The sequence below is a fragment of the Diutina rugosa genome (genome assembly GCF_008704595.1).
Source record: "Diutina rugosa strain CBS 613 chromosome Unknown scaffold30_size158152, whole genome shotgun sequence".
Lineage (NCBI taxonomy): Eukaryota > Fungi > Ascomycota > Pichiomycetes > Serinales > Debaryomycetaceae > Diutina > Diutina rugosa.
This window is the reverse complement of record NW_022995085.1, coordinates 128,430-151,907: the sequence shown is the minus strand read 5'-3', so window position 1 is coordinate 151,907 and position 23,478 is coordinate 128,430. Positions and strand designations below refer to the sequence as shown.

Genomic DNA, 23,478 nt, shown 5'->3' with positions numbered 1-23,478 from the left:
TTGTGCCATCAGGGGTATCCTGGCCGAGTGGTCTAAGGCGCCAGGGTAAGGTTAATAACTTTACCAACCAATCCTGGTCTCTTCGGGGGCGTGGGTTCGAACCCCACGGATATCACTATCTTTTTGTCTCGCCGTCATCTTCACTAGGCACGGCCATAATTTTATCATGTTGCTGTTCTTTTGTCGGTTTCCGTTTTTGGTGGTCATGTTCATTGAGGTATCTAAATGGCTATGTAAAGTTTATTGAGCCTTTTGGCCACTAAGCTTTCCAAGAACCTTAGACAATAAGTTGCCAACGGCATTGAGAAGATTGGGAATAGGGTCATCGGTGAAAAGGTTGTCGACGGGCAACCCAGCGATGGGGTTGGCGCCATTGGAGGGGGCAGTACTGGGCAAGGGCAAACCGACAGCACTCAACACGCCGTCAAGACCACCAATAACGCCGTCTTTGACTTCGTCAGTGGCAGTAGGGGCGGCCAAAGCCACGGCCGCAGTGAGCATAACCAGAGAAACCTTCATCTTCGCTGGGGAGGGGACAAACGGGAAAACAACCACGATTTTATAGTTTACGAATTGAGGTGTGTCGACCGATTGTTGGGCGGGTATCAAAAAATATCGAAAACAAGCATTAGCCATGTCTGCAGATCTGTATCGCATAAACAATCGAGCCAGTTCTGGCAACGATCGCGAAATGATCTTGAATGTAGCCGTTCGCCCACAAACTACTAGCACAGGCAAGGGAGGCCAAATCTACCTGAGTTGCCATACTTCTAATTAGTTTTTACTCATCGTTTTTTACGCTTGAAGGGGCTCGGACACGTATCCGTAGTTGCTGCACCTGTGATTAGACAAAGTGCATTGTTCGTAACTTTATTGTTCGCCTTCCCCGACGAGTCGTCATGCTGCCCATTGTTCTCGCGCTTACGGGGCTTTGTTTGTCGGTCCTGTCTACAGACGCGGTGAGCAGTGCGGAGTTTGAAAAAGCAGCGCGGGTGACGGTTGCGGTGATGGTGAACTTCAGCAGTAAACCGTTTCGGGGGAAGCGGGAGCAGGAGGCGTACGACAAGACGTTCGCCGGGCGCTACCAGAAGCTCCTCAGGAAGAACCACTTCCTCTACTTTGGTCTTCCCTTTATGCTCCTGATCGTGGCGGGGCTGATCTATCTCCAGAAGTTTACCGCGGTGAAGTGGGAGCGCTACGACGAACGCCACCGCCAGCTTAACGAAGAGGAGATGCTCAACATGGTGGAGAATAAGCGTCCCGTCGACAAGCGCGACGACTACTACCGTTTGCAAGGGTTGTTGACCGACCACTTGGAGAAGGAGGTGAAGCCGAACGATGACTACGAGATCGTGCGGGTGTCCCGTCGCCCCGAGGACGAGCCGGTGTGGGATGCTCCCAAGTGAAGGAGCTTCTCTCTGTGTACATAGATCCCCTAACGCCATCTCTTCCCCCTGTTTATAGCTCTTCAGACACGGTGACGGCGACGACCGCGTTTGTGGGTGTTGTCACCGCCGCCGTATCCCGATAATCATAATCATCCACGCATCCATCACGAGAACAATAGCCCCTACCAACCACAAAGCACGCGGCGGCGGTCGATGCCTCGTTTAGGCAGTGTAGTAGCCACAGCAATTCCGTGTATGCGGAGGCCTGTGATAGTCGTCATAGTGGAACCTATACCCCTGCCCAATCCCCATCTTTAAATTTCTGTTTCATACATAAATCTGAAACGGCAATCGAGGCTTTGCGATCTCGTAAATCGAGACTGCTTATTTTAATCCATATCGCCGGCACTTTCTCCGCCATCCCCCAATTCGGCGGCTCCCCGGAGTGGTGGCGGACTTCCAATCGTGCGAGTGCGACCGGTCTCCACCACGTATCACGGATACCTCCCTCAATACAGTACAAAAACCGCTTCCAACCACGATTTTACAACTTATTACCGAGATATGGACTTGATTTAGATTCAACCATCGAGTTTTTCATCGAGATTTACTCAATTTTGGCTTAGTATTGAGTACCACTGATTAGGCCCTCGACCTGCACACAGTCGACACACTCTTCTCATCGCGAATTCTTCCATCACCACGATCACCATGGGCAAGCGACAACGCCGGGTGCTGTTTGCCACCGACGTCACCGAGCACTCCGAGCCGGCTCGTGACGAAGCGCCAGCAGCAGACGTGCTGGATGCTCCCGCCGATGGCGACGACGATGTCCCTTCGTCCGACGACGGCGAAGTTGACGACGACGACGACGCCGACGTCGCCGCGCCCCCTGCCAAGCGCCGTCCTCACCACAAGCTCGAGGCGCTGGCCCTCGCGTTAGCCCGGGAAACCGCCGAGGTATTCAAGTCCAACATCTTCAAGCTCCAGACCGATGAGCTCTTGCAGGAGCTTGCCATCAAGCCGCTGCACGTAGCCCTCGTCGAGAAGGTGTTGCACCGGCTCCACGAAGTGATCCAGGCGGTGCCCGACCTGGAGGCGTTGCTGGTGAGCAGCGCCGAGCTGTTCCTGGACCAGGTGTCGGTGCCGTGGCCCGAGCCGAAGCCGACGCTGACCAACTACACTTTCCAATACAAGAAGCCGGAGCTGGTGGACCTTGTGGGGCTGTTTGGCCTTAAAGCGGGGACGCTGATGCTGCGCCTGATCGACTTGTGTGTGACGATGCCGTCGGAATTGTTCCAGGCTAAAGACTACCTCAACTACCGTGCCCTTTACAAGCGGTGTTTCTACGTCGCCTGGCTCGCCCACCACATGGCCAAGCTCGCCAACAAGCACCATCTCCCCGTGAAGATTTCCTACCACTTGATTGGCGGCGACGTGCTTAACCCCGGTCTCAAAATCGAGCTGGTGACCACCGACGACGCCAAAAACCTCCACTTCGCGAAGACTAAGTTTTGGGTGCAGGTGATGGTAGCGCTTCCCATGCACATGTTTGAAGGCAAAAAGCTTTTACCGGATAAGAACTGTATCCGTATCCAAGCGCTGAGCGAGTCTCTCCCCCCTACTCCCCTATACAACGCGCTGGTGGTGTCGCTGACTACCCCTACCCACTACTTGAGATGGATCTACACCACCAAGAAACAGTGTGATGGGTTTAAGGATGCCCTCATGCTTGGGCGTACCTGGTTGGCTAAGCGTGGGTTCAGCGGTAACATCACTAAAGGCGGGTTCGGCTCTTTCGAGTGGCTGGTGCTTATGGCGGCTCTTCTCGCCGGCGGGAGTCCCGATGGCCTGAAGCAGTTGCTACACGGGTTCTCGCTGTACCAATTATTCAAAGGTACCATCAAATACCTCGCGGAAGTCGACCTCTTAAACGACGGCTACCTCCTGTTCACGCTGGAGTTGGGGCTGACGCTGCTGCTGCGATACAAGGCCGAAGGGTTCCGCACCCCCACCATCTTTGACAAACACGCCAAACTCAACGTGTTGTGGAAGATGACCCCCGACAGCTACCTCGAGCTCCGCGAATACGCCCGCGAGCTGTTGGCGCTCTTGAACGATGTGGTGCGCGACCGTTTCGACGCCCTCATGCTTCAAGGTACCCTGCTGAAGCCGGCCACTATGCAATTCGACATGGTATTGGCGATGGACCCCACACCCGTCGCTGCCGACATCGCGTTTGGCCCCTTGGAGAAGATCTCTTACATTACCTTTGACAACTACTTGCGCCACCGGGTCGGCGCCGTGTTGAGAGCGGCGTTGGGTAGCCGAGTGACGCTGATGGCCATCGAACTGACGCTGCCACAATCCTGGCTGTTACTGAAGCGCAAACCGGCGCTCGGTAACGGCCACTACTCTATCTGTTTACGGTTGAATGCCGACGAATACGCCAAGCAAGTGACTAAAGGGCCCACCAGTGCTGACCTGGAAGACGACCAATCTAAATTCAGAGGGTTCTGGGGGTCAAAGGCGCTGTTGAGACGGTTCAAAGACGGTGTTATCCAGCACTGTGTCGTGTGGAACGGCACCGATAAGGAACCCGTTGTTGTGCAAATTGCTAAATACGTTTTGAACCAACATGTCGCCGACGGTCTTGGCGAACACGTGGCTTTACAGGGCTGGGATATCTTGAAACAATTACCCAAGCTGACGCTGGCTCCCGGAGCCGGGTGGGCGGCGCTTAGACTGCTGTTCGACGAATTGGCTCGCGCAGTGGTGGGCCTTGACCTCCCGTTGCGTGTGAAGCTGGTGCTTCCTGCCAGTTCTGGACTTAGACAAACTCTGGTCCTCGAGCCGGTACCCTTCGCGGTGGCGCTGCCGGACTACTGGAACGATGCCGTCGTCCAGTTCGAATACCTGACGAGATGGCCCGACGAGCTCGTGGCGTTGGAAAAGACGAAGGCAGCGCTTTTGCTCAAGATGAAGGCGATGCTTGAAGACACCGGCAACTGGCGCGGGGCGATGGTTGAAGACGACGAGCTGATCCCGTTCGTCACCCAGACGATTTTGCAGATGGCTCTGGTTAAAACCGGCTACGGGTTTGCCTTACGCGTGGTCACAGAACGTGACGAAACCATGTACTTGAGAGCCGTGCAACATGGTGGGGCCTCGCTCAAACACGTGCTCCAGGACGTGTACCTCAAATTCTACCGCCAAGCGGTGGCTAAGGTCAAACACACCCGTACCGTCGGCGGGTTAGTGACGGCGTTCCCCGCATTCAGCGAGACCTGTCGCATCATCAAGCGCTGGTTCGACGCCCACTTACTTTTGCTGCACTTTGGCGACGAGCTCATTGAACTTCTCGTGCTCAAAGTGTTTACTGACCCGGCTCCCTTCGCTGCGCCTCACCTGGCACCGAGCGCCGTGCTCCAAGTGCTTCAGTTTTTGGCCACATGGAACTGGAAGGAGAGCCCGCTCATCCTCGACTTGGTGCGTGACGCCAACGAGCGTGACGACGGTTTACTGGAACGACTCACCGTGAGTCTGTATAAGGTGATCGAAGACAACTTTGCCAAGATCCGCGCCCTGGACCCACTGGCATTGAAGACCCAGCTCTTCGTGGGGCTGAAGGACGACCCGCTGGGCATCTTGTGGCTGCATGACGTGCTGTTGCCGATGGCGCTGCGGATGACGGCGCTTGCCCGGGCAGCGCTCCAGGCCTCTTCGGAACAAGCTATGTTCACTCCGGTGCTTGGCGATTACGACTTCGTCCTCCACTTGGACAAGTCGCTGGCGCCGCTGGCCCCGCTTTCAGGGGTGATGCCGCCGCTGGCATTCAAGAACTTGCTGAACATCCCGCAGAGCTTGCCTGGCGACTTCTCGCAGCCTCACAACTTGCATTGGCTCTTATTCGACGACTTGGAGCGTCGCTTTGGCCAAGTGGTGCTTTTCTCCACTGCCAAGTACCAAGTTGCCGGTGGCGCTGCCGTGGTGGCGGGGATCTTTGTGCCTGCTTACTTGGCTAAGCGTCGCTTCAAGCCTACGCTTGGCTTTGACATTAAGCCCGCTGGGGGCGACGAAGTGGAGTTGAACCGTGACGGCGTGATGGCGCAGGTGAAGCGGTTAGGGGGAGAATTGGTGTCGCGTATCGACGTGAAAAACTAGATGACTAATTGTATCATAGCTTAATAGACGCATTATAGGAAGTATCAATGTAAACAATTTCACGACATTTTAGTGCCGTTTATTTCTTTGTTTTGTGTCCCTGACAGTCAATCTGGCTCCACCGCGCCGATCTCAAAAGTCGCACCAAAGCATTACCTCCAGCAGCTCCACATATTACATCGGCCTTTACTGCCCCCTCCATTTTGCATCGCCCGATACCGCATATATCTGGTCAGTGACGTCGATCACAGATACCCCCGCATCTGCCTTATCATATCCTCCCAAATAACGCGCCCATGGACTTCAGTCTGCAATACCCCACGGTGGCGGAAGCGGACCTCCACAACGCAGAAGTGCTCACGAAGCGGAAGCGCTACTTCCTCGGCGAGATCCGTGGCCAGGCACTAGTGCTTGGCTACCTCCTAAGTGTGTTCATATACCTCCGAGACAGCTACCTGTTTCTGCTTATACTACGACTTGGCAGCCAGTGGATCGCCTCGGCTCATCTACCGCCGGAGGTTCAAATTAACGCCACCGAGGAGTTTAAACAGGCCACGCTGAAAAAGACGCTTATCCTCATATTGATGGCAGCCGGCTACTCGATGTTTAACCACTTAATTTTTGGAGGCCCACGAGAGGGTCGAGAAAATCATGGTGGGCTCACGCTTCAATTTATCGGCGACCACGGCCGTCCTTGGGGACGTACAACTCTATTGTTGTTTGATGTGGTCTGGCTAGCGTGTCTGTTACTCTACTTTCTTCTCGAACAGACGGTTGACGACTCAGAGGTGACATCATCGCGCCACGTTACTCGAGAAGACGGCGATGGCTATACTGGTCAAGTGGAGCTTCTCACTCTTGATCCCGTTAAACAGATCCGTGATGTCCTCAACTACCAAATTACCATGGCTAATTCAATCCATTTTCCTGGTATTAACCGGGGAACTGGAGGAGCCACCGAGAATACTACCCAACAACCGCCACCCCCTCCGCAACCCGTCCCTGGTTTCTTCCCCTCTCAAGCATTTGTTTAGACTAATAATCATAGAATCCACATGACATACCTCGTAATTGTGAAAAGCCCCGATTTCAAATGATAATATGTGTATGTACAGAGAAGCCCTTTAGACGTTCGCCTATGCAATAGACGTGTGGGAGAGCCAGCGTACTTGAGGCCGGGGAACGGGTCACGTGACAATGCGGTGAAAGTCTCGGAAGGTTCGGGATTAGTGGATTCAGCTGATCCATCTTAGTGTGTGATTTACGACATGTCAGCTCTAATAGCAAACGCTCCTTCTATTACTGGCCATCAATTGAGTAGTCTCGACCCCACAATTACCCCTTCTGTGCCATTGCCCCTCTCCCGTGGCCACTAACTTTCACTATATGCAGATACGCCTATAAGCAAGCAAGCATTCACAATTGTTTATCGCCAATATGTCCCTCATTCGTCGCGTCAGCGGAGACCTCTTCAAGCACTCTGCCAAAGCCAGCAAGCCGGTGTTTGCCCATGCCACCAATCTCCGGGGCATCTGGGGCGGCGGCGTTGCTGCCGAGTTTCAAAAGTTGTTCCCTCTGGCTTTCCTTAAGCACGAAGAACACTGCAAGAACGTTGCCCCGATCAAGTTGATTGGCACTTCCCAAGTGATTGAGACCGAGCCTCAAGACCCGGGCAATGAGGGTAGAGACTTGCCGGCTGTCGTGGTGTGTTTGTTCCTGTCTGACCTCGGCAACCAGTACACCAAGTTCAACATCCAGGGGTACACCGACAACGCCCTCACTGACTTGAAGGACAAGATAAAGGACATTAAGGATGTCGAGAGCGAAGACGGCAAGGTCGTGTTGCTGATGCCCAAGATCAATGCCGGCATCTTCAACGTCCCTTGGCACGAAACGGAGACGATCTTGGAAAAGCACCCCGAGTTCATCTTCAACGTGTACCTGTTAGAAGACGGGTGGCCCAAGAACGCCGGCCAAGAGGACTCGCCATTGGACGAGTTGCACGTCGGTTAAAAAAGACTACATTGCCATCCAATGTATTTAGACACTCAATCTTCCTGTTCGTTAGTGTGTATTATTTGACCTAATGCTACTTTATTCCCGGGTCACCGTGACCTTTCTCATCTTCTTGCCCTTCTTCTTCTTACCCACCATCAATTTACGGGTCTCGCCGTCACTCTCGTACTCCAGCTCCAGCTGGTAGTCGATCTCCTGAGTGCGCTTCTTCATTGTCAGCGCCTTCTCCACCAGCTCGGCACAAGCAACTACGCAATTAAGACGTTCGCCGGTGTCGTAAACGGCAACCTGGTCTCTCACCAGTTCGCGGAGATCCCACACCACTAAGCGACCATCTGACAGCACCGAGATGAGGTAGGGGATACCCTGAGTGTCTTCGGGACCCGAGAAAAGGGTCAAGTCCTTGATCCGGTTGGCGTGGCCCACCAATTCAAATGCCACCGTTTCCTTACCTTCAATCAAATCGCTCAAAAGATAGAATTGGATGGTACCGTTGCCAAGACCGGCAACAAAGTATTCGGTACCTTCAATGGTGTAAACTTGCCCACACATCAATGTGCGAGGAATCTTCATCTTGTGAATGATTTTAGCTTCAGTAGTAGCGTAGATGAGCAACTGGTTCTGGAGACCAACGATGAAGTTGTCCCCGGAAGCCGACCACCGCACGAAATCACCATATTGACCCAAGTGGTCTTTACCCTTGATTTTAAGCACCGCCGCCTTCTTCGCAGTTAATAAGTTCCACAACCGGATGGTGTGGTCAGCACTGACCGAGATGGCCACCCGTCCCAGAGGGTGGATTGCCACGTCGGTGACACGATCAGTATGACCTTTAAGGGTGCCAAATAACTCCCAGTCTTTGGTTCTCCAGATAAGGATCTTACCGTCTTCCGAACCTGAAAGTAACCACTTACCCAGCTTTTCCACGTCATCTTCAGTACCTTCCATCGAGAATTTGAGGGCAGTAACGGTACCTTGGTGGCCCATCAAGTCCCCAAGCTCCTTACGCTTTTGTAAGTCGTAGATACGAATGTGCTCATCCTTCAGCCCCGTCACCAAGTACCGCTTGGCCAAATCAATCAGCTTGATGGCAAGCAGGTGGGCTTCAAAGTGGAAAATCGGCTGGAACATCGCCTCCAGTTTCTGAGTAGGGTCTAAAAGCACCGAGAGACAAAGAAGGTTGTGTTCATAAGAACCCACAAACACGCGAAATTGGATCTTTGAACTCGGGGTCTTTTTGGTGGTGGTGGTGGTTGACACGGTATCATCACTGCCAACGTCTTTGGCCTCGGCCTTGGCCGCTCCCTTCAAAATCGACTTCGCCATAGTCGTCCGATGCCGATGAGATGAGGTGCGAAGCCGCGGGGAAGAGATAAGCGCATACATACGACACCGCGTATGAGAGTGAAATAAAATAACCGTTGCAAGCGATGTAAAAGCTACGTATGCTAACAACTCTGGACTACCATAGAATTGGTGACTGCTGAATTAATACCAGAACTTAGGCTTAAACTCCCCCTCTCTGAGTTCCATCAATTAATTTAAATTCGCCGTGATCATCAAAATTTCAAATATATTAAGATCATGCTTTCGGTCGTCAAGAGCACTGTCACTAGTATTCTTTATACTGAACTATGTCTGATCTCTTCGTGCCCAATCATACTATCTCGGCTGCCACATCAATACGGCTTCACGCGTTTATCGCTGAGCCGCACCACCCAGATCAAGTGTTTGTCGACAATACCGACTAATCTGGGGCCCATCCTTTATACCATCGTTCACTCCTTAATACCCCTTAATAGCATTTCCAGTGAGGTTTAATCCATTTGCATCACCCAGCATTGAACGATGGCTCCCAACAAGACTCCCAGTCAACATAACCTGACACTATTTATCCTGCCCCACATCAAGAAACAGCCGCTGAATGTGTTTGTTACTCCCCCTAATCCAGGTCCTGCTACGCAAGGATTGTTTGATACTCCTGGGCTGAACCAACTGCTGTTTTTCCACTCTCTGGATCAACCGAATGAGGCGCCGCCTCCAGCGAACCCTGAGCCCCTCACCCAAGCAGAAAAGCTTCGCCTCTGGCGCCATGATGCTCTTAATCAACACCAATTGAAGACGGCAGAATTTATTGGCGATAAGGTATTGGCACTCACCGATGACGCCAACGACGCGTTCTGGCTCGCTCAAGTATACTACAACGGCGGTAACTACCAGCGAGCTCGAGAACTACTTGCATCAAAACCCCACTATGAAAAACTGGTGCTGTGTCGTTATCTTGCGGCACAATGCCTTGTCAAAGTGGAACAATGGGAAGAGGCTCTTGATTTGATTGGTGAAACAAATCCTTTTCACAAAGACGAAAACTACCAAGTATTGAACGCTGACGGTGGCATTAAGTTAGAAGCACTGATGTGTTTCTTGCGAGGTCAAATTTACGCCCAACAGAACAATTTCGATAGAGCTAAAGAGTGCTATAAAGAAGCTTTACTTGTTGACGTCAAATGCTACGAAGCATTTACAGAATTGATAGATGGTAACTTGATGACACCTCGTGAAGAGTGGGAATTTGTAAGTCAGCTTAATTGGCACAATGCAGATGATAACCATGAGCTTATTCGACTTCTATACACTCTGCGATTATCGAAATACCTTAACGTGGGTAAGTTCGAGGAAGCCGAGGCGATATTGCGTGATGAGTACGAATTGGGCGACAACGCCGATCTTTTGCTTAGTCGAGCCGAGTATCTTTATGTCCAGTGTAACTTTGATGAGTGTTTGACAGTGTGTGATAAGATATTGGCTCACGACAAGTTTAACTTCAATGTGTTGCCATACTATCTAAACTGTCTCTACGAGGTTGGCGGCAAAAACAAGCTCTTTTTGGTGGCACATCAGCTTGCAGAGCACCATCCCACCAATCCAGTTACGTGGTTGGCAATTGGCATCTACTACCTTAGCATTTCCAAAATACTGGAAGCGAGAAAGTATTTCTCAAAGGCGACCATGCTTGATTCAAATTACGGCTATGCCTGGATTGGCTTTGCCCATACGTTTGCTGCTGAAGGGGAACATGAACAAGCAATCTCAGCCTATGCCTACGCTGCCAAATTGTTCCCAGGTATTCATTTGCCCAACCTCTTTTTGGGGATGCAACATCTTCAGATGAACACCCTCAATCTTGCCGAAGAGTACCTCATGGCGCTGTACCATATCTGCAATCTGGATCCGCTTTTACTCAACGAGCTTGGGGTGATTAATTACCATCGCAATAATTTTATTAAGGCGGAGATTTTCCTCCAGGAAGCACTTCAAGCGGCTAAGCATCTTAACCTGGATCTGAAGACCTGGGTACTGATCCACACCAACTTGGGCCACGTTTATCGACGGGCCAAACAACCGTACAAAGCGTTAGAGTGTTTCCAACAGGTGCTTAAATTGCTGAGTAAAAACGATGCTAATATTCTCAGTGCCATGGGGCTCATCTACATGAAGCTAGAAAACTGGTCTAAAGCGATTGACATTCTCCATGACGCCCTCGCCATCCAGCAGGGTGACCCCATTGCCCAAGACCTTCTCAAAAAGGCATTGGAGTGTCACAAAAAATTCGATTTCTTCAAAGATGCCGACAAGGTGTTTGAGCTCTCACTACCCAGTCTAGCCAACCGGGGCGTGCCGGCAGTGGACGACGACATCGATGAGGTGGCAGCTAAGCTTAAAGCAGGTAACGACCTGGACGACGAAAATATGGATATAGAATAGAATTTAATGATTGCGAGCGCTGCTGCTGTCAGCGCCTCTGGGAAAACGAGATTTACAAGCTTCTTGAGTAGATGGTACGATGCCCGACGCCGGGGGACGCGCATGTGGGCCGACCGTGGTCCTGCTTCAGATCAGATCGTCCCCTGACAAGCATGAGTGTGCTTAGTCAGCGGGCCTCGTCAATGGATCAATCAGGTCATTGTTTGTTCCTGCCAGGGGGTGGTGACACTTTGAGTGTGACATATATCGAACCCTCCTGTCTAAACGTGGCTGGTGGTAGTTGCAGGGGGTGTGTTTACATCCCGATGTCGGTGTTATCCGCATGTAACGGTGACTACCGTGAGTGTGCTGTGTTATGGGTGTGGGACAGATTCACCTGATGACGTAATCAGGCGTCGCGCGCCACCCAAATTGGGGTTGTGATGTGGTGGCTCAAACAAAGACGTTATCGTTTATAGTTACAACAATTTGTCTTGTTGATACAGCAGCCTCATGAAACATGCTTCACGCTAGACATACATATAAACCATAGCTCCCCCCAATATTCAATTTCTTGCCTCTGTCCGCCCACGCGTCTACCTTCTACTCGCCACCCCCGCCCCCTCGCTCACGGCTATGGCAGCGATCGCGAAGCGCTTCCCCGCCCCTGGAGGGTGCGCGCATGGCCTCCCTCGAATGACCCTTCCCCTCGCCCGGTTCATGAACACAGTGGCTGCCGCTGCCCCAATACACATGGCTGACGACGACGACGACGACCAGGTGGCAACGGTGTCATTCAACCAGGACCACGGGTGCTTTGCCCTCGCCCACCGCCAGGGGTTTGTCGTCTACAACACCCACCCGGTCGAGCTCCGGGTCCACCGCCACTTCGACCAGCCGGTGGCGATGGTGGCCATGCTCCATCGCACCAACTACTTGGCGGTGGTGGGTCAAGACCCCCCCCCGGCGACGGGCCAGGGCATCCCGAAACTGGTGATCCACAGCCACCGAGTGACGATATGGGACGATTTAAAACGCAAACCGCTGCTCATCCTCGACTTTGACGAACCCGTGAAGCAAGTGATCCTCAGCCGTGTTCGGATTGTTGTGGTCCTCCCTCGATCGGTCAAAGTATACGCGTTCCTGGTACCACCAAAGCCATTAGCCGCTTACGACACTAGTGACAACGGCCACGGTCTCTGCGATTTACTGGTGGCGTCTCAGCAACCAGTTGTGGCGTTCCCTGCCCGCCAACCAGGCCAAGTCCACCTAGTGGACGTGCTGGGAGAGAAGTCTCAGTGTAATCGCATTATTAAGGCTCATAAGGCCCCGCTCCGCTGTCTTGCCCTTAACCGACTGGGAACATTAGTGGCTACTGCCTCCTACACTGGTACCCTCATCCGTGTCCACCTGTCGCAAACGGGCGCTTTAGTATACGAGTTCCGTCGCGGTCTCGATAAGGCCGAAGTGACGCTGATGAAGTTTAGCCACAACGATAAGCGGTTGGCGGTGCTTAGTAACAAAGGCACACTCCACATATTTGCCCTTGAACTGCTGGTTAACCGCCAGCACTTACTTAAACGAGTTCTGGTGCCGCTTCCCATGCCCAACTATTTTAATCTGACGTGGCTGGCGTGCTGCGTCACCATTGAAGGTGCCGTCGGCGACGAAGGCACTGTGGGCTGGCTGGGAGACCTGGTGGTGATAATATGGAAGCGTCGCCGGGTGTGGGAGCAGTACGCCATGGTGAAAGAGCCGGGTTCGCAGTGGTTCGGCGACGACGTTCGCTGGAGCGTCGAACGTATCGCCTGGAAGCGGCTCACCTGGTAACCCATCTGCATAAGAGAGCTGGTTTCTCGTTTATTCTCGCATCATTTCACATTTGCATTTCCCTAATCCGTCCCTCCCCTCAAGACGACGTGTGCCACCTCTGCTTTTCACTAAATTCGCCCCTCAGTTATACAATATATACTCACAAACTATTATTCTTGTTTATACTTCAATGCGTATACATATTTGTCAATCGTCTCGTAGGTTAGCGAGTACACCGGACAATTAACGCACACTAGTTCGAGATATACAACCAATTTGAAAAATCTAAAAAAAAAAAAATCCAAAACAGAAAATTATATTATTCTTCCATTTAAACTAAATTAAAATGAATTGATAATTCGATTTTTTGTGATCGAGGCCTTGGGCATCGAACGCATCATATAGTGTAGCGCGACTAGCTGCGACCGTCTGCGACCGCCGATGTCAAAGAAGCTCCTCAATCTTCTATACCAGGCGACCAGCCGCGAGGTGGCGCCGAAAGTACCTATGGTGAAGGCACACCTCTTTGCCAACGATGAGGCTCAGCTACCAACTAAGCTGGCTCTTGATGATCTCATGGAGAACCAGTGGAATCAGAAACCAGCGCTTGAAGCGTTGGAGCACCCGTGGGTCCGCAAGAATAAACCCTCCAACATCCTACACATCCCCTGTCCCAGTTCCTGCCTTACGGAAGAAGATTTTGTTGACATATTCCCCATTAACCGCGAGCGGCAGTATCGTGTGCCCCACAACACGAAGAAGGGGCTCGACGTCAAGATGATCAAGCTGAGGCACCCGTTGACGCTTAATTTTGAGAATCTGTACTATCTCGTTTTCAAAAACGCTATTGAAGCGCTGTTGTACGCCCTTGAAACCCATAACAAAGCTCTCAACGGGTTCAGGCTAAAACCATCATTTGTTGAACCCCTGATTCACGCGGCTAAATATTGGGTGCTGCCTTGGTTTCTTGAAAAGCTGCCACTGCCACTTAAGATCAAAAATGACATCTTCCAGTTGCCCACCCCTAAAGTACCCATCAGCGTCATCACTCGCAAAGATGACCACTATCGCAATCTCCTCAATCAACTTGAAACCACCACCCAAAAAGTTGACTCCGACCAAATCCATCCTAACTTCGACATCATCAATACCCTTACCCACACTGATCGCCGTCTGCGACTGGTCATCGTCCGCAACTGGCCATTTGGCATCTTGCCTCTGACCACTAATCGGCTTTTGTGGGATTACGACGTCGAACTGATGTCACCTATACTATCAGACATTACCAAAAACCTCAGTGTCCACCTCATCACCTTCACCAACCCCACCATGGCAAAACGGTTCGTTCGCAACTACCATGGCAAAAAGTGGGATCCTATCCAATGGGGACATAAAGAGAAGCCGTTGCATGAACCGATCCAGGCCGAGATCGCCAACTAACAAATGCATTCTGTATATAATTTATCTGTAATTCTAATGATCCAACTCAGCTTCCATTTTCGACAACATCCCCAATGCCGGTAAATGGTCAAGCCAATGGTCGTCGACATCAAACTCTTCGTACTCGCCCAGTAACTGGTCGATATACTTGGTATAGTCGACTTTTTTACCCTCCTCACACTGATAACTCCAGCTTGCTTTGTAGGCGCCGCCGAGGGCACAGGCGTTGGCAATTTCTACCTTGTAATTGCCGTCAGTGGGGTAGAAAATCAGCCCCATCTTCTTGATGATAGACAGGTTGTTCAGAGCCCCACCGACGTAGAAGCACTTATGGGGACGGGCCGTCGCCGTCTCTTCGTTGTGCTTTTGGCCATCAGTCTCTAACTCACCAAACGTGTCGACCACTTCATCGTAAACTTTACGAACTTCGTCGCTGGGTTGTTCATGATCGAGCATAGGGCCCGCTCGAAGTCTCGCGGAACAAGTTTGTGAGGTAACGATGGCTACAGCATCGTCGGTAGCGGGCCACTCGTCCACATACTTGATTTCCTTGCCTTCAAGCTGAGCCCGTTTAGTTTGAGGAGGGGCGTTAGGGATGATCTCGCCCTTGGTGAAGTAGACGCCCATCTTCTTGTTCCACTTACCCAGTTCGTCCAAAGCAGCATCAAACTTGTCCCACAGACCCAGATCATCACCATTGATATCGTCGCGGATCTTATCTCTGGGAAGGGCCCCGTTGCAGTAGCATAACATCCCCATGTAGTGGTCGTCTAACGTCGGGTGCTTGAACATGTGGTATTGAGGCAGCGGGTGGTAGGTGGGAGAAATAACAAGCACCGTCGTCAGCGTCCCCAACAGCACAAGACAGTCATTCTTCGAAAGAGGGAGGGCTAGGATGGTCGCCAAATTGTCGCCAGTGAACAGGTAGACGCGACATTCGGGAGAAAACCCATACCGGTCCACCCAGTAGGAGGCGACAGTGCCAATGTGCTTATAGCCCACGGGACTGGGTTCACCCAACTTTTCAGCGAGTTCCTTAGCCCCCTTTTTCGCTTCGTCGTCCGAAACTTTATCGAGTTTAGGGTGGACGCCGGCAGCTAATTCGAGAAGTTCCTGATTGTACTCACCTTTACGGATATCATAAATGTTCATACCACAAGCATCCGCCTCCTCAAGCGGAGCGATTTTCCCAATCATCAATGAGGCAACAAAACTTGACACCAACAGAATCCGCTTGGTTTTTTCATATACTTCGGGCTTATTCTTCGCCAACTTGCGGATCTGGAGCCCCGTGAACCGGTAGTGGCCACGCGACCCGGTTGTATCAGCTAGCTTATCCACCCCAAAAGTAGACTCAAAGTCGTCAATCTGTTGGCCAGTGGAGTGGTCTTGCCAGTTGGGAGAGTACTCGTAGGCAAGATATTTCTCAAGCTGGGGCGCGAGGGCTTCTTTAGGGTTTAAATCGTCGGGGATCTCGTCGCACCAGTAGATCAGGCCGTGCTGCTGGCCACTACCGGAGATACCTTTGACCGCGGAAAAGTCGAATCCTTTCTGCTTCATTTCGTCAAACAAGTAGTCAATTGCATCGATCCACATCGCCACCGGCAGCACCACGGTGCCGTCGGCGTCGTTGGTGACGACGCCATGTTTAATGCCGTACTTTTTCCGGTAAACTTCGTCAAACTCGACGTTGAACGTGTCCTGCGGCTTCAATTTGTCATCGGTGGCGATGACCTTGAGTTGTTGGGTGGAAAGATCGAATCCTAGAAACATGGGTCGAAGTTACTGATGGTGGCGAAATGGCAACCGTTATATCTGCTAGTTGCGGTAGCCATGCCGGAGCTACAAACCAGCGATGACGGGTGATAGCGTACTACTGACATAAGCGCTGACAAAATAATATCAGGCGAGGGCGGCGCCCAGCTCGATTACGACAATATTTCGGGGAGGCGCCAGGATCACGGCTGTCCCACTATGTCTCGATGTTGTCGTTGCCATCGCGACCGCCTAAGGGTGGCTCGAAGGCGACGTTAACGATGACGACAAACGCGTCTTACTCGCAAAAATACACCACGCAAATCATTCCGCTAACTAATGCTATGCGTCGAATAAACACCCCAGAACCCGCCACCAGACACCGCGTCCTCCCGTCGCAATAGGCCCTGCAGTGCCGGTATCTAGATCATTGTTCTTTCCCCGGAAATTGGCTTAGGCGTCACGTGTTTACCTCGTCCACCCTTTCTCATTTTTTTTCTGTTTGTGAAGATCAAAAACTCGCCAAAATCTCAATTCGCACATTTTGTCTAACTGTGGTATTGGCCCCACTGGTATCTTCACGTTGATGACCCCAGTGCCTGTGGTCGATAGTGAACGGTCATCCTTGCCTCCTAACATGGTTAACACGTCTCTGACGCCCCGCTCGGACCGACGCGGCGCGGCGGCAGCCAATGGCGAAGGCTCCTCGCGACGCACTACGCAAACACAATCTCCCCGAAAAGCCACTACCACGTCAAATCCGAGAAAGCGGCGGTTGCTGGACGCCGATGATGCTTCTTCTACCCCGAAGACCAAGGCTAAGGGCACTTCTTCCCGCAAAAGTCTGTCGGCAGCGCAAGCCACTACCGATTCCAAGAAATCTGACGCTAACCAAGCGGATCCGCCCAAACGAAGAAGCAGACACAACAACCTGGAACCGTTATTAGAACTCCCCAACGATTGGGGGAGTCGTGGCAAGTTTGAGGCGCAGCCCCAAATCTCCCCCCGGGCTATTCTTGAGATGTGGGAGGCGGAAGAGTTAGCGCGTATCGCGGCCGGCGAGGGCAGCTCTGATGAAGACGATGACAGTGAAGAAGAGGAAGACAGTGAAGAAGAAGATGATAGTGATGATGAAGAAGATGAAGAAGATGAAGATGAAGAAGATGAAGAAGAAGATGTCGTCAAAGCTTCCAAACGTCGTGCGACACGTCCGCGTAAAGCGGCGCCATCCCCAAAGAAATCTTCATCGAAATCGCGCAATTCCCGTGCTCCACAGAAACCAGCTACCACTAAGGCTCGTCGTCGACCGTCGACTACCGAAAACCGCACCATCGACTCCTACATGTCGACTGATCACTCGAAGACTAATGGTCGGGCTAGTGGTCGTGCGGGGACTTCCAAACTGAAAGCCAGTGTCGACAATGCTACGCGGCAAAAGTCGTCTCAACTGAAGACAAGTTCAACCAAAACAAGTCACTCGAAACCCTCCAAACTGGACAAGAAAAGCTCGACTCAACCCAAATTGCCGCAGCCTTCCCAAACCGTGACTACACGACCTGAGCCTAGTAAGGTGGTTCCAGATCAACAGCTGTCTTACCAGCCGGTGCCCATCAACGGAACTTCTGTGCAAAGTCCTTATCATCCTGTTTCAGAGCAAAGCTTTCAACAAAGACCGGCAGGGGTTTATGGAACTCATAATACTGTTTCCTCTCTGCAACTGCTACCTAATACTGCATCTCAACATAGGGCGATGCCATCTCCTGTGCAACCCTCTCAACTGAGATTTGCCCCACTTCCGCAGCTGAATGTGCTGCACCCGCCTGGACAAGTCCAACAATCGTTGTATTCTGCTGTACCGCAACAAACAAGCGTGGATCGCAACACTGGGGGTAAGAGCTCTGACTTGAGTCTGATTGTGAACAAAATTAATGGTTACTACCATCACCAACGACCGGATGGGTATCGTGACCCAAGGTCGGATCAAGTCCGTGAGCAGCATTACTCCCCTCCGGGAGTTCATGTCACACCGGGTGCTAATCTGACCCCGGGAGCGGTTCTGACGCCTGGGGCGAGGGCAAACCCAACTGGTGCGCAGTACTATTCTCCACCAAAGACGAGTGCAACCCCAGCCATTTCGCAGTACTATTCTCCACCTAAGGCGACTGTCAACCATCGTTACCCTCCTTCAACAAGATCTGCAAACCCAACCAGTGATCATTTCTACCCTCAAGCAAATCCGGTGGCGCCTCAACCAAGAGCACACGTGCCCTTAGCTCGCGAACGCAATTTCCCGGAGCTGGGTGTTAGTGGGGGATCTCCATCAGTGACTGCGCCACTGGTGGCTGCAACCGACATTTCTGATGACGACCGCTCAACGCCCACGCCTCAACTCCCTCCTCCCGCAAATACACCCAAGCAGCAGCATCTTGAAATAACGCAACAAGCTTCTTCAGTGTCTCCGGTGCTCCCGAGAGTTCCTGCAAACCTCAATAATGAACCAAACCATCCCATTACTTCGGCGAGACCCTCTATTACGTCCGCTTATTCAGCGCCTTCTGCTCACTCGACTCAACCCGTCCCCAGTACTCAGGCTGTTCGACCTCCTCAGATTGCTCAACCTCCTCAAACCACAGTGCCTGCTCAATTCACTCCTTCTGATCCCTCTGGTCACCCCGGTCGGACTAGTCCTTCTGCTCCTCCTGGTACTTCTGACACTTATGGTTCTCCTGGTCCTGATGCTCCTTCTAGTCCTGATGCTCCCACTAGTCCTCCTGCTCCTCCTGGTTCTCCCCAAACGCAACAACAACCGCTACGTTCTACCGAGTTGGGTCACACTTCCATGTTGTCGTCTCGCCCTCAGCTTCCCCAAGTTCCCCTGGTGGTTCATGTGCCAGTGCAATTTGGAGCAGGTGCGGCTGCGACGAAGAGCAGCGTTGACAATCAGTTGACGCAGTACACGGATCTTGTGACCGGTATGCAAGCAAGGGATGACTTATTGATTGGCTTATTGGCCCAAAATGTGGATAACCAGAAATCGCAAATGGCTGACCTTATGCAAACTATGAGCAAATACGTGGACAGTACTCAAAAAGAGCTCTCTGAGTTGCGGGCCAAAGTTGAGGCGAGTGAACAACGTCTCGCTCAGCTCCAGGCGGCACCACAATCACAAGTTGACCCGCCGGCGCTGATGTCAATGGCGCTCGTACCCACTCAGAGTTCAGGTGCTGGTGATACCCTCGCAGAGGAAGATGAGTACGATCAGAGCTTAAACCACGAATTTTTCATGGCGGATCGTTATGCGGGGCAGGAATTGGTGTACAAGTTCGGGGATATTCTACGTTACGTTGATGAAATCAAAACTAAAAAACAATGTCCATTTCCTCCCACTGGTCGTGATTGTCTGAGTCTGATTTGGATCAAACATTGCATGTTCGTCTGCACTTGGGCGGGACTCCACCGGGTACAAGACCGTCGTGTTATTCTGGATGGCATTGTGAGCAACGCGGTGAAGTGTCGTCTAGGAAAGCGGGGATGCCCGTTTTTATTCGAAGTTCGCGAGATTGGGGATCAAGTTTTCGTGACGAGTAACCATATGGCGCATGATGCCGAATGTCCCCATCAGAAGAAGCATGAAGCTAAAATTAAAAGCGGGGAACCGATCAAACAGATTCCGCGTGAGGAGTTGAGCATGTTGTACGACTCTTTCAAGAATCCACCGACAGACCCCGAAAAGCTCGGCAAGAAAATCGACAAATACTTTGGATTCCAGCCCCCTAATCTGCTGTGCACTCTGATCATTCGTGAGAAGACAAACAAGAAGGGTCGTCGAGACCTTTCCGAACCGTCATATGCCGAACCAAGTGAAGATAGCGACGACGAATATTAATTATGACCTGTATGACAACAACCTTCGGGTGATTATATATTGCTCACTTTATGTACTATAATAATAATAGCAAATCCGAACAGTACTTTTTGATGGAATTTATGGGTTGGTGGTCAATCGAGACTTCCATCTAACCAAGTGATGATTCCATACCTTGAGAGCATCGCTAACGCTTTCCCCAGATCCCATAACCTCCCACATCATGAGACACTTGTAAATACAACTTACCATAGATGACACCTTGGGCACGAAGCCACACTTGACTAACAACGAAAGATAGTCGTCGAAACGGGCGATGTCATCCTCGTGAGGCCCGTGTTGCTCCATACTCAGTTCCACCCATTGTTTCAACAATGGCTGTAATTCAGTGACTGCAGTGACTCCGTAGAATTTGGGGGATTCAAACTGCTTATCACGATCAATGAGCCAAGTATCGGTGACTTTGAAAAAGTTTTTTTTTGTGGGCAGTTTATTGGCTTCAGCAAAAAACTCCATATCTTGAAGAACTTCCTCACGGATAGTTGTGGGAAGCTCATCAAGAATCAGAGAGTGTACCTCTAGTGGAATGAGTTGAGGCGGGGGTTTCGTCGGTGTTGAGGGCCGAACCTTTTTCTTTTTAGTTGGCGAGCCTTCAACGACAGTAACATACTTAGCATTCTTTGTTGGGGAAATAAGCTTTTGTTTATAGCGTTTTACGCCACTCGCGGGCAGGTTCTTACGCAGGTTTTTGCGTGAAGTGTATGCTAGTTTGTTGTTAAGGCCCCTTCGAGTGAGTTCATCAAGTATCTCATTTCGTATGGCATCGGGTAAAGCATTAAAAACGTCCCAATCAATCTCCTCAGCTTGAGGAATATGCTCGGTGGTGTCCAAAGGAGCGCGAGAATTAGCTGGCTTTAAATCGGGGATTTTACCAAGGTTTGTCGGCAAAGTCTTCGGCTTTGCAGTAAAATCCAACTTTTTTTGGTTTTCAGACTTGGCTTCGACCAACCGCGTCATTGTCACTGCCACCCCTCTTAGGTCCACCACTGGAATATTAAGCATGCGATATAGAGCCTTCATTTCCAGCCCCATGACCCCTTCATCGTAGGTGGCCACCCCAAGCCGTGAGCTCTTCAGGAAAAAATCAACGATACCTAGACCAAGAAACTTCTCAGACTGTATAGGTGCTCCTTCAGCTCTACGAGCAAGACGAAGCCCGATGTTCAGTCCTTTGAATCCAAGATTTTTGAGACGTTTCGCCAACTCCTGCGCTAATCGCATGAGAAAATCGTCTAGCTCATCATAATTGGTGAATCTAATGCCGTAGTTGACGTCTACTGACACCAGCTTGCGTCCCAAGGAGTCGCTCAGAATTTCGAGTTCAATAGGGTCGATACCGCGTGCGTATTCCCACATTCGTTTTCCCAACACAGCGCCAAACTCAGTGACTAACCGGTCCTGATTTATCCGCCTCAAGTCGGGCAGAACCATGGGGTTGGATTTCTGACATAAACCCTCAATGCGGACTTTGAGGTGGCGACCAATCCCAGGAAGAGAATCAACAGGTATGTCGCTCATGAAGGCTTCCAACTCAGCTTGACTATAATCAATGAATACTTTGTAGCCGTCTGGCTTAGCCTTACGAAGAGCAAGCTTAGCCATGAGCACGTTGTCGCTTGCACCCACCAGCACTGTGCATCCACTGAAGTCCCATACATTTTGGCGAATCATTTGAGCTAGTTTAGTGATTTCTTCCTCCTTGGGTCCTGGCTGGCTGTGGATGTAGTGACTTGCATCAACAAGAACTTCATCGATGCTCACCGGGTATACCACATCGAAGTTGAGCCCAATTAGATAGTCGTAAAACTCATTACTGATTTTCTCATAGGTATCAAACTGATACAGAATGACTTTGAGACCAGGACATTTCTCCTTAGCCAGACGCATCCACATCCCATTTCGAACGCCGAATTGTCGAGCCACGTAATTGCACAGGGCAACGTCCAGCGTGTCTGTGCCGTGACTCACGGCCAAAGGTACTTTTAGGTTGTCGTATTCAGGGTATTTTGTTGCCAGAGCAGCAACGAAAAAACTGTCAAAATCGATGTGAAGAATAACCCGTGGCACTTGACCTTTGGGTCGATTTAATGGTTTGCATTGGCGAAGAAATTTGAGTCGTAGATCAGCCTTCCATGTACTGAGATGGTGAAGTCGCAGCTTGGCAAAGAAATGGGGGAGAAAGTCAGGGTGGGTTGCCACTAATGCATCACTCGCTGCTGTAGTCTTTTTGGGTGGTGATACATCGACTTGAAGGCGCTGTTGTCCGTATTCGACTTCTTCAATAAGCCGGTACTCCTGCCAATTTGCCAACTCCTTGTTTTTGATCAGATCGAGTAACCACTGCGTCTTCACAACCTTATAGTTGCGAAACTGGATTCGTTTACGCGGAGTTAACCGGTCGCATATGATATGAGTAGCGGCACTCTTATTGGTAAGATACAGAATAAACTTCCCACCGTATAGAACAACTAGGCGATGGATCTCGGCAATGGGCGGGTCGGTAAACCCATTCACGTGAATTCGACAATCTTTGAAGATTGGGGGATACTGTTCCTGGCCGCCGAGAGTTTCAGCTATCCGCTTGTTTTCCCAGCGAGTGTATTCTTGGTCCAGAAGCTCCTGTTTGCGGCGCTTGTTATCAAAATAGGCGCCAAAGTCTCCAAACTCATGGAGATCGCCAACTTCACCGTAGTCAACCTCGTCTTCCTCGTCATCATCATCATGTGAGGGAGTCGGCAGTTTCAGCGGCACGGCGGTTTCGATCTCCTTGCGGGGTGAACCCACAGGAGTAGATACTGCTTCGGGTCCGTCATCGACTAGACCTCGAAGCACATCATCGAGGCCGTCGTCAAAGGGATCGGTCTCGGTCAGTTGAGTCCGCTTAGCTGCCTGAGTGAGCTCATTGATTTGAGAGATTAACTGGGAATCATTAAGCAGCTGGAGGAATTGGCTGAAGTCCGAAGCCATGTCATGGTGCGGGCAATGGTTGCTGTGAGATGGTATGAAGTGTGGGGTTGAACGTGCTACAAGCACCGAGATCAAGATGATACTGGTTACAGGAATATCAACACCATATGGCTACATTACACAATTAAAATAGGATTGGCCTCTTCCGAGTGACCTTACCATATCTATTCAGCAACCACTCTACAGTTAGACACATCACGTCACATCAAGAAGATATCATCCAATCTATCACATTCAATAGGTTCGCTAAAGCTAGAAGTATGCAAC

General features: G+C 51.1%; 12 protein-coding genes across 12 annotated transcripts; 8 read left to right on the top strand and 4 right to left on the bottom strand. All coding sequences in view use genetic code 12, as the record gives it.

Annotated features, from left to right (window-relative positions):
* Window positions 1–240: 240 nt before the first annotated feature.
* Window positions 241–519, bottom strand: DIURU_001125 (uncharacterized protein; the record flags this gene model as incomplete). Its single annotated transcript, XM_034153635.1, has 1 exon — window positions 241–519. The coding sequence occupies one exon, from the start codon at window positions 517–519 to the stop codon at window positions 241–243; it is 279 nt and encodes a 92-aa protein (XP_034014148.1).
* Window positions 520–899: 380 nt separating this feature from the next.
* DIURU_001124 (uncharacterized protein) lies at window positions 900–1,406 on the top strand (the record flags this gene model as incomplete). The annotated part of the gene is made up of 1 exon (XM_034153634.1): window positions 900–1,406. The coding sequence occupies one exon, from the start codon at window positions 900–902 to the stop codon at window positions 1,404–1,406; it is 507 nt and encodes a 168-aa protein (XP_034014147.1).
* A 693-nt stretch (window positions 1,407–2,099) lies between these two features.
* Window positions 2,100–5,552, top strand: UTP22 (rRNA-processing protein; the record flags this gene model as incomplete). The annotated part of the gene is made up of 1 exon (XM_034153633.1): window positions 2,100–5,552. One exon carries the CDS (start codon window positions 2,100–2,102, stop codon window positions 5,550–5,552), a length of 3,453 nt encoding a protein of 1,150 aa, XP_034014146.1.
* Window positions 5,553–5,848: 296 nt separating this feature from the next.
* DIURU_001122 (uncharacterized protein) lies at window positions 5,849–6,586 on the top strand (the record flags this gene model as incomplete). The annotated part of the gene is made up of 1 exon (XM_034153632.1): window positions 5,849–6,586. The coding sequence occupies one exon, from the start codon at window positions 5,849–5,851 to the stop codon at window positions 6,584–6,586; it is 738 nt and encodes a 245-aa protein (XP_034014145.1).
* A 403-nt stretch (window positions 6,587–6,989) lies between these two features.
* DIURU_001121 (ADP-ribose 1''-phosphate phosphatase) lies at window positions 6,990–7,565 on the top strand (the record flags this gene model as incomplete). The annotated part of the gene is made up of 1 exon (XM_034153631.1): window positions 6,990–7,565. One exon carries the CDS (start codon window positions 6,990–6,992, stop codon window positions 7,563–7,565), a length of 576 nt encoding a protein of 191 aa, XP_034014144.1.
* Window positions 7,566–7,646: 81 nt separating this feature from the next.
* On the bottom strand, window positions 7,647–8,894 carry DIURU_001120 (uncharacterized protein; the record flags this gene model as incomplete). The annotated part of the gene is made up of 1 exon (XM_034153630.1): window positions 7,647–8,894. The coding sequence occupies one exon, from the start codon at window positions 8,892–8,894 to the stop codon at window positions 7,647–7,649; it is 1,248 nt and encodes a 415-aa protein (XP_034014143.1).
* Window positions 8,895–9,416: 522 nt separating this feature from the next.
* Window positions 9,417–11,333, top strand: DIURU_001119 (anaphase promoting complex subunit; the record flags this gene model as incomplete). Its single annotated transcript, XM_034153628.1, has 1 exon — window positions 9,417–11,333. One exon carries the CDS (start codon window positions 9,417–9,419, stop codon window positions 11,331–11,333), a length of 1,917 nt encoding a protein of 638 aa, XP_034014142.1.
* Window positions 11,334–12,065: 732 nt separating this feature from the next.
* Window positions 12,066–13,142, top strand: DIURU_001118 (uncharacterized protein; the record flags this gene model as incomplete). Its single annotated transcript, XM_034153627.1, has 1 exon — window positions 12,066–13,142. The coding sequence occupies one exon, from the start codon at window positions 12,066–12,068 to the stop codon at window positions 13,140–13,142; it is 1,077 nt and encodes a 358-aa protein (XP_034014141.1).
* Window positions 13,143–13,565: 423 nt separating this feature from the next.
* DIURU_001117 (uncharacterized protein) lies at window positions 13,566–14,564 on the top strand (the record flags this gene model as incomplete). The annotated part of the gene is made up of 1 exon (XM_034153626.1): window positions 13,566–14,564. One exon carries the CDS (start codon window positions 13,566–13,568, stop codon window positions 14,562–14,564), a length of 999 nt encoding a protein of 332 aa, XP_034014140.1.
* Window positions 14,565–14,597: 33 nt separating this feature from the next.
* XKS1 (xylulokinase) lies at window positions 14,598–16,337 on the bottom strand (the record flags this gene model as incomplete). The annotated part of the gene is made up of 1 exon (XM_034153625.1): window positions 14,598–16,337. The coding sequence occupies one exon, from the start codon at window positions 16,335–16,337 to the stop codon at window positions 14,598–14,600; it is 1,740 nt and encodes a 579-aa protein (XP_034014139.1).
* Window positions 16,338–16,905: 568 nt separating this feature from the next.
* DIURU_001115 (uncharacterized protein) lies at window positions 16,906–20,205 on the top strand (the record flags this gene model as incomplete). The annotated part of the gene is made up of 1 exon (XM_034153624.1): window positions 16,906–20,205. The coding sequence occupies one exon, from the start codon at window positions 16,906–16,908 to the stop codon at window positions 20,203–20,205; it is 3,300 nt and encodes a 1,099-aa protein (XP_034014138.1).
* A 99-nt stretch (window positions 20,206–20,304) lies between these two features.
* DIURU_001114 (deoxycytidyl transferase) lies at window positions 20,305–23,211 on the bottom strand (the record flags this gene model as incomplete). The annotated part of the gene is made up of 1 exon (XM_034153623.1): window positions 20,305–23,211. One exon carries the CDS (start codon window positions 23,209–23,211, stop codon window positions 20,305–20,307), a length of 2,907 nt encoding a protein of 968 aa, XP_034014137.1.
* Window positions 23,212–23,478: the final 267 nt, after the last annotated feature.